Here is a 10,051-nt window from a genome sequence, read left to right as displayed (position 1 = left end):
GTTAGGTTTTATTGGTAGAGGGATTGAGTTTCGGAGCCATGAGGTCATGTTGCAGCTGTACAAAACTCTGGTGCGGCCGCACTTGGAGTATTGCGTACAGTTCTGGTCACCGCATTATAGGAAGGATGTGGAAGCATTGGAAAGGGTGCAGAGGAGATTTACTAGGATGTTGCCTGGTATGGAGGGAAGGTCTTATGAGGAAAGGCTGAGGGTCTTGAGGCTGTTTTCGTTAGAGAGAAGAAGGTTAAGAGGTGACTTGATAGAGACATACAAGATGATCAGAGGATTAGATAGGGTGGACAGTGGGAGCCTTTTTCCTTGGATGGTGATGGCTAGCATGAGGGGACATAGCTTTAAATTGAGGGGTGATAGATATAGGACAGATGTCAGAGGTAGGTTCTTTACTCAGAGAGTAGTAAGGGCGTGGAATGCCCTGCCTGCAAAAATAGTAGACTCGCCTACTTTAAGGGCATTTAAATGGTCATTGGATAAACATATGGATGATAATGGAATAGTTTAGGTTAGATGGGCTTCAGATTGGTTTCACAGCTCGGCGCAACATCGAGGGCCGAAGGGCCTGTACTGCGCTGTAATGTTCTATGTTCTATCTGACTCAATATCCAATCCTATCTGGTAATACTCTGATGAAACTGTGTTCTATGTTAAAAGATGCTCTTGACTTGGTAAATTTATAAAACAAACTTGTTAAAAGGATAAGAAGCCAACTTTTCACTGCCTTCCATGTAAAATTCTAACAAATGTGAAACAATTTCAGCATAACATAAGATCGTAACATAAGAAATGGGAACTGCAGTAGTCCATACAGCCTGTTTAGCTTGAACACTATTCAATAGAATCATGGCTGATCTGACTGTGACCTGAAATGCCCTGTCAATCAAAAACCTGTCTAATTTAGTCTTGAATACATTTGAAGACCCAGCCTCTGGGTCTCTGGGGAAAAGAATTCCAGACTCATCATTCACTGCATAAAGGAAACTTCATTTTTTTTTCAAACTATGTCCAAAAGTACTTGTTTTTCACATGGAGGGCAAAGACCCTCCCAGCAACCACACCTAGAATGCAGGCGGAGGTTATTTGTCCCGTTCTGTCAGTATTGGCCAACCACACTCAAGAAGCCTAACTCCATCCAAGATAAAGCAGCCTGCTTGATTGACACTTCTTCAACCACTTTCAGCATTCAGTCGCTGACACACAGTGTGTGCCATCTAGAAGATGCACACCTTCATTCAAAAGCTGCTTCCAAACTTGCAACCCTCTTCCGCTTAAAAGGACACAGGTAGCAGGTACATGGGAACACCAGCAGCAGCAAATCCCATCCTGACTCGGAAATATATTGTTATTCCTTCAGTGTCACCGGGTCAAGATCTAGTCAAATTCCACCTCCAGGTCCATAGCCCTGTACTCAGTTCAACTGCATCTCCAAGCATTATATCGAATACAATTCGGTTTGCTGCTTTTCTCACCTTTATCAAGCAGTGAGCCCCAGAACCTCAAGCCCTCTGGGGATTGGATTTTAACGCTCCCTGAGGACTTGTTGACAGGTGGCAAAGTGGCATTGAAATGTGATAAGTACCAATCTGCCCAACACCTACCTCTCCACTCCAACTCACTCAAAATTTTAGCAGCTTTGGGGGAGGGGGCGGGTACCATGGGGGAATGTAAGGTTGCCAGGTGACCTATGGCCAACCGTCAATTATTGACCGCTAAAGTGCCTCTTCCTGTTGCCCCTGGGATTTAACCAACACCACACCCAGTATTCAGATTATGGGCTAAAATGGGGGTTTCGATTTTTCCTCAACACGTTTCCTGGGCCTGTTTGGAAAAGCCAAAAGTCCTTCTTTCCTCTCTTCCCGGTTCCCCTTCCCCTGCACCTTTCCATTCCTGTCCCATGTTCCCTCACCTACCACATCGCCATCCCAACACCAATTACCACTTCACCCTCCCTAACCTTTCATTTGGTCTCATGCCTTGGGGAGTGGATGTAATCCTACCAGGGACCACTGCTCTCAGTGACGTTGCTGAGATTGCAGATTTGCCAATTCACTTCCTTCGCCAGCAGCTTCCAGTGCAGTGTCCTCTTGATGCCCAGATGGGGCCAGATGGGCAGTTAGGAGACAACCCATATTGCAGTGGGGCTAGAGTCACATGTAGGAAAGCCCAGGTAAGGATGCATAAAAGGGCATTAGTGAACTAAAAGGGGTCTTTGACAACAATTAATAGTGATGACAACTGGGCCAGACTTTTGGAGACCTGGGTAACTCCCATCTTTCAACCTGGAGTCTAAGAAAGTAGTTAAAAATAATAATAACAAAAAAGAACTTTTTTAAAAAAGGTAATTTAGGCAGAATGTAAAACTGGAGAGTGCTTTGAAATAAAAGGAGCATGCTGGTGAAACTCAGCAGGTCTGGCAGCTTCTGTGGAGAGAGAAACAGAGTTAACATTTTGAGTCCAGTACAACAATTCTTCAGAATTTCTTCAGAGTTCACCAGGGTTCTGAAGAGTCATATTGAACTTGAGACGTTAACTGTTTCTCTCTCCCCAGATGCTGCCAGATTTCCAGCAACTGCGGTATTTTGCTTTAATTTTATTGGAGGCAGCTTGGAGTTTCTTTGCACATAAAATGTGGGGATCAAAGTGGCATTTCCAATAGTGATGCAGGAGTGTTAATGGGCGAATTTGGAAAGACAGAGGGTAGAAATAGTGTTAGCTGGACATTGACATGGGGGAAGGTGGTGCCTTGGGGGTAATGTCACTGGATATGTAAACCTGAATCCCAGGTTAGTAATGTTTTGGGAACAGGGGACCAAGCGCTACTCCGGCAGATAGTGAAATTTGGATTCAGTAAAAGTCTGGCCCAATTGTCATCACTATTAATTGTTGTCAAAGGCCCCTTTTAGTTCACTAATGCCCTTTTATGCATCCTTACCTAGGCTGGCCTACATGTGACTCTAGCCCCACTGCAATATGGGTTGTCTCTTAACTGCCCTCTAAGCAATTCGGAATGAATGTTAGCCGAAACAGAGATGCCCACACCTAATGAATGAAGTAAGATAAACTCTGTAACCCTATTTCAGGACAGCATCGGGCAGGGTTCAGTGGATAGAACCTATGTCTCTTATTTGAGTGTTGGAGGACTGACTGTGCAAAGGGACAGAATTGTTGCGAGGTTGTTAACATTTTAGCCACGATTTTGTCACAACCTGATGACTAGACAATAGAATTGAGTGATTATGATGTTGTCAATGTTTTTAGCAATCAACATTTAATCGCATGAAAAACAACAGAAAATAAACTCATGCCTCAGATTCAGAAGCTTGTGGGTTCAAGTCCCACTCTGGGGGCCTAGAGCTCCAAACGCAGGCTGACATTGTCAATTGAGGGAGTGCTATCAGAGTTGTCATCTTTTAAATAAGATGTTAGCCTCAGGCTCCTATTTGCTCTCTTCACCTGGATCATTAACTCTGTTCCTTTCATGATGGACACTGCCTCAACAGGAATGGAATTAGATGAGTGCAGTTCCACTCAACTCTTTGCAAAATTCTTTCATGGGATCTGGGCATCACTGGCAAGGTCAGCAGTTGTCGTCCATCCCTAATTGCCCTTGATCTGAGTGGCTTGCTAGGCCATTCTAGAGGACAATTAAGAGTCAACCACTTTGCCTCGTGGGGCCTCGTATAGGCCAGACCAGATAAGGATGGCAGATTTCCTTACCTGAAGGACGCAGCAGATGGATTTTTACAATAATTGACTTTAGTTTCATGGTGACAATCACTGGGACAAGTTTCCAATTCCAGATATTTTGTGAATCAGTTAAATTTAGGAGTTACTTGAATTCAAATTGCTTTCATGGTGGGGTTCATACCGTGATCACCAGAGATCCCATGCCTTGGGGTCATTGATCTGGTGACATTATCACTTCATCACCACCTCCCGAACTGGATGACAGGGAAAGAGGATCGAATGATTAAATGCCTCAAAGGCAAACTCAGAAGGGTAAGTATCAATCATTTAGCTTTGGTGATGTTACTTATGATTTGGCAAGAGAATTGTGGCTGAACTGGAAGGCATTTTGGAGGATGCTGGAGCGGAAAGAAGTTGGACATGGTGTGGTAATTTGTAAGAGACTGATGGGAGATTTGGAGGAGGGAGGAACCACACCTCAGGAGAGAGAGACAGAGAAGTGTCGATAGTTTATTGGAAATAGGGTTAAAATCAGGTTTTGGAACAGGACGTGAGTTTCTTGGACAAGATATGGCTGGGGAAGAGTTGAGAAGAGACAGAGGAAAGATTGAAGGAAAATGCAAGCTCTGGGCTTGGACAATGGGGATGCCTCTGGCAGCCCAGGTAGCAGAGGTAACTGAGGGAATGCTCTCAATTGTAGTGACAAAAAAGTCTCAGAGATCCCTGAAGAAGGGTCCCAACCCGAAACGCCAGTTTTCCTGCTGCTCTGATGCTGCCTGCACTGCTATGTTCCTACAACTCCATACTGTGCAGCATCAGCAGTTCTTACTATCTCAGAGATCCCTGCACTTCTTGGAGACATGGGTGGTGGTGACAGGAAGAGAATTCGAAGAAGGTGGTTTTCAGTAGAAGAAAAAAGTGAGGATGCTGGGAGAATGACCAGTTTGAGCCAAGTGGGACCTGCCAGTGGTTTACGTAGTGCTATCACTTGCAATCTGTCCACACAACCTGAGTTTCCAGGAACAGACACCAGGGGAAAACAGGCAGACTGAGTGGGACTAGGGTGTCCACTGAGGATTCAGTTCCTAAGAGATGTGACACCCAAATGTCTTCTATCAGCCACTTAGCATGTCCAATCATCAGGAATCCAGACACACCAAAGTACCTGTAAACCAACGTTCCCATAAGATCAAGGAACAGAAGTAGGTTATTCAGCCTGTTGGGTCTCCTCCACTATTCAATAAGATCATGGCTGATCTGATTATCCTCAACTCAATTTTCCTGCCTTTACCCCATACTCTTGATTCCCTTACTGATTAAAAATCTATCTCAGGCTTGAATATACTTAATGACCCAGCCTCTACAGCCCTCTGTGGTAAAGAATTCCACAGATTCAATACCCACTAAGAGAATAAATCTCTCCTTATCTCCATCTTAAATGTGCGACCCCTTGTTCTGCGATGATGCCTTCTGCTCCTAGATTCTCCCACAGAGTGAACCAACCTTTCCACATCTACCCTGTGGAGTCCCCTAAGAACATTACATATTTTAATAAGGTTGCCTCTCATTTTTCTAAATGCCAATGAATACAGGCCCAACCTACTCGACCTCTCCTCGTAAGACTGTCCCTCCATTCCTGGTATCAGCCTAATGAACCTTCTCTGGACCGCCTCCAATCACTCCTTAAAGATGGGGACCAAAACTGTTCACACTATTCCAGTTGTTATCTGACTAATGCCTTGTATAGTTTCAACCAAACCTCCCCATTTTCATTCTCACTCCCTTTGAATTGTGTACCCTGTTACCTACTGAACTTGAATGCTAGCATTTTGTGATTCATGCACGAGGAATTCCTGTTATGTAGCTTTCTGCGGTCTTTCTCCACTTTAAATAATGGAGATAGGTAGAGCTAATGTACCAAATTGGGTATGACTCATCTTCAGCACTGCACAGCAGTCATACCAGACTCAAAATGTTAACTCTGTTTCTCTCTCCACAGATGCTGCCAGATATGCTGAGTTTCTCCATTTGTCTCAGATTTCCAGCATCTGCAATATTTTATTTTTAACCATTTGAATAATATTCAGCTCCTCTATTCTTCCTAACCAATTGCATAACTTCACATTTTCCTACATTATATTCTATCTTCCAAGGTTCTTTTGTCCCCCTCTCACTTAAACAGTTGGTTCCACATCTGGAAAACCATGACATTTTGGAAGGTGATGGACTATTGGGTTCTAACCAAACAGAAAAGCAGGAGCTTATATTAAGGAAGTACTCATCAGCCAGCTACAAGTCTGCGGTGGGAGCTTTCAATTCCAAAGCAGGTCAGCAGTGGGCTGTGTCAATTGCAGGGTGCTCCTGGATCAGGGATGAGTTGGTGAATCACTCATAGAACCCCTGTGGTGCAGAAAGAGATCATTTGGCCCACCAAGTCCTGCACCAGCCCTCTGAAGGGCATCCCACTCAGACATCAACCTCATCCCTGTAACACTGCATTTCCCATGGCTAACTCACCTAACCTGCACACCCTTGGACACTATGGGCAGTTTAGCATGACCAATTTACCTAACGTGCACGTCTTCGGACTGTGGGAGGAAACCAGAGTACCCGGAGGAAACCCACACAGACATGGGGAGAATGTGCAAACTCCACATGGACAGTTGCCTGAGGCTAAAATTGAACCAGTGTCCCTGGCGGTGTGAGGCAGCAGTGCTAACCACTGAGCCATTGTGTTGTCCAAATTTCATAATAGTACTCATTGAAGGGGGTGATAGCCCTGTGCTATCATTCACACAACTCAAATACTGTTTCAAATTCCATCCATTGGTTGCTGGTAGAGAGGCCAAACAGTCAACACTGCCATTATTGTTCAGGATAGGGGCGGGAGGCCTACAGATGAGATAAACTCTCCAAGTTGCGGCCTATACTTATATACTGTAGTACAAGTGACAACATTCAGAATAGCAGAGTCCACCCCTCCCTCACATCGTCCACTGTAAGAGTGAACAATCTTAACCCACACAAATATTGCGCAGGACACTGAGAATAATTTAGAAAGGTATAAATGAAAACTTACCGCAAACCACAATCAGAGTCACTCCTATGGCTTTGCAGACAAGTAGAGTCAACAGTCCAATTGGCCCTTAATTGATAAATATGTCACATGTTACAAAATCTTGCAGTAACATGAATGGATACGCTTATGAGAGAACTCACAAATTGAGCACTTACATATCCATACAAAAAGCAGATAGCTATATCAATACTGCCCCTTTCTCAACTAGCTTTGGCATATCTATTTTCCATTTCTGCTCTATGTTCCAGTGTTCTGTCAATCCCAAACATACAAGTGAATTACCAGAGGTGGAAATAAAAAGCGCTTGCAATGTGAGTCATTTCACTCCCGAGTAGCTGGCCTGCCATCAGTCCTGGCAGCAGAAGTAGCCTAGTGTGGGGTCTTACAGATCCCACACCCCACAGTATTGGACCACAGCCATGTGATAGTTACAGCACAAGGACGTTCCATAACGTACCACCTGCATGCTGAAATTGGAACTTGTCCATGGCTGAAGGATCCAGAGCTGATACAGTACAACTGTGCAAGACCTGGGAGACTGAATGTGGGTAAAGGGACCATAATTTTTAAGGATCCTTAACAGTTCAGGTCTTACTAAAAGCAGTCAAGTGGGCAGGCTTCAAGCATTAGTCTGTTTGGAAAGCTAATTCCAGACCTTGTTATGCTGGTTTAGACTCTGTATTTATCTGTAAAGATTCTTCAATCTGATTCATTAAGAGGAGACATTGTTTGCTAGTCCTTTCACGCAGGTCACAGTCAGTTCCCAGTGAGAGTGCTGCACTGTTCACTGAAAGGACCACAAGGTCCAGATATAATATTATATAAGGTTATATTAATATAACCTGTGAGCAAATGTTGCTACAAGTTACAGGGAGAAGGCAGGAGATTGGGGCTGAGAAGCACATCAGCCACAATCGAATTGCAAAGAAGACCTGATGGGTTGATTTGGCCTAATTATGTTCCTACACCTATTGGTCTAAATATTTTCACCTCTCATGCTTAGAACTGACAAGCTGCATTTTTCTTTCCTTTTCCTGTTGTAACTCCCATGGCATTTGCCCAAGGTGAGTCAGAGATTGCATGTTTTTGAAGATGGCATATGAAATACTCAGCATTTCCCAGCTGAATCAGAAACAAGTCATCTCCTGCACCCTTCCACATTTTGTCAGACTCCTCGCCTTGTAAATTGGCTCTTTCCGTTACCTGGGCCAGAGCACGGAGGAAGGGAGATGGAAAAAGAGACACACAGCAGGACAGACACTCACAGACAGCCAAGGACAGATAAGAGATAGACTCAGAGAGACAAGTGAGAAAGTTGGGGGGGTGGTGGTTTCAGAATCAAGAAGAGTCACAGTTTAAGCTCAAAAGAGCAGTATGGTGCTTTTCACAAAGCGATGCTTGAACATTGTTCTGACCCTTCAAGGAATCAGCTATACATTGGCAGGGTGTTGGGAAAATGATCTGTGACAGAGAGGAGAGGGTGGGCACCCCAGAATCCACCCAACCCAGAAGGTCAGCTCGCAAAACTCACTTGGGGTCCCACCAAAGCTTTGGGAGCAGGAGATGCAGTTTGTTAATCAAAGACAAACAATATCACTGGATACACTAAAGAGAAATAGGCCTGAATTTTGTGGTTACCAGCAAACAAGACACCTCCTGACTGATATGCTTCTCAGCCCCATTCTCCTGCCTTGTCCCTGTATCTTGTGGTAGTGACATGTGCCCACAGGTGGGCCTTGTGTTTCTTTCAGAGAACAGTGCAGCACTCTCACTGGGGACTGACTGTGACCCGGGTGAACAGGGCTAGCAAACAGTGTCTCCCTTTAATGAATCAGTTGAAGGAATCCTTACAGAAATACAGAGCCTGCACAGGCGTAAGAAGTCTGTGACTCAGCTTTCCAAATGGACTAACATCTGAAATCTGCCCACTTAATCAACTGCCTTTAACAAGATTCTTAAACTGGTAAGGGTCCTTAAAAAATTATGATCCTTTTACACTTTTCACACTGTAAACTTGTGACCAAAAACAGCACAACGCCATCTACAGGCAATCTGAAACCTCTAAACAGGACAAGCAACTGATGAATCAGTGTGACAAATCCTAATCGAGATACAGAATGCTAAAACGAGAAAGTGTTAAGTTAGAATATTTAATTCAATGACAGATTTTGTACAGAAAGCAAGATAAAGAGAGAGAAATAAATAAATCCACAGCTCTAACTTTTTAAAGAATATAACTTCAATATTCTCTAAAGATAGAAAAATCTAGTGATGGCACACCAATGAATAGTTAAAGATGTTACATTGGGCCAACATAAATGCCTATTGTGGCTGAGGGATATTCTTCAAACAAAAGCTTTGCTTCATATGAAACCAACAGATACAAATATTCAGATACTCTGTTAACAGCATGTGACTTCCTTTGTCTGAAAGATTTTATATGAATAAAACACCGATTCAAATGTTTTACTACTTCCATTAATCATTAGAAATCATAAGTAATTAGACTCCACAATTGTTAAAGAAAGATTTCAGTGTCAAAAAGCCTTTTTAATGGTAATTCAAGTTAATCGTAAGTCTCATGACACCAGGTTATAATCCAACAGGTTTATTTGAAATCACAAGCTTTTGGAGCACTGCTCCATCAGGTGAACTGATGAAGGGGCAGCGCTTAGAAAGCTTGTGATTGCAAATAAACCTGTTGGACTATAACCTAGTGTCGTGAGACTTCCGACCTTGCCCACCCCAGTCTAACACGTGCACCTCCACATCAAGGTTAATCATGGTGCTAAAATTCACCTGAATGTACTCACTTTAATTATTTTCCTACTCTATTTAGTTGGTACCTATCACATAGGTACAGATAAACATCACTCTGTCACATTTATATAAACATGGAGTTTCCAGGAGCAAAACACCTCAGACTGTGCACAAGTGTTGAAAGTTGCTGTCTGATTTACTGTTTAGTAATGATCAGTGCCAAATTTACTGAAAAATCCACCCAAAGGACTATTTATTTATTGAGTGGGATGGTCATATCTAATTGGTCAAACAGGAGGAGTGCAAAAGATATTCTCCTAGAGTCCAGATGCTTTACGCTAAACACTAGGTATGCTAGAAATCATAAGAAATTTAGACTCAGCACTGTAAATCAAACAGCAACTTTCAACATCCATGTGCACAATCTGAGGTGTCTTGTACATTTGAAAACTTCAGTTGGAAACGTAAATGTTCAAATAAATATGACAGCATGAGGTTGGGATGCCTATA

The 10,051-nt window shown here is 43.3% G+C and overlaps 1 protein-coding gene across 1 annotated transcript in view; it reads right to left on the bottom strand.

Annotated features, from left to right (window-relative positions):
* Positions 1–10,051, bottom strand: part of LOC109929144 (sorbitol dehydrogenase-like) — a 46,562-nt gene that overhangs the window by 19,614 nt on the left and 16,897 nt on the right. Inside the window, exon 6 of the mRNA XM_048617046.1 lies at positions 6,782–6,847. Coding sequence (XP_048473003.1) covers positions 6,782–6,847 — 66 coding nt within the window. The remainder of the gene's footprint in view (positions 1–6,781; positions 6,848–10,051) is intronic.

Source organism: Rhincodon typus, chromosome 36, assembly GCF_021869965.1.
Source record: "Rhincodon typus isolate 14 chromosome 36, sRhiTyp1.1, whole genome shotgun sequence".
Taxonomy (NCBI): domain Eukaryota; kingdom Metazoa; phylum Chordata; class Chondrichthyes; order Orectolobiformes; family Rhincodontidae; genus Rhincodon; species Rhincodon typus.
Note: the sequence above shows the minus strand (reverse complement) of the source record. Positions and strands in the feature narration are given on the sequence as shown.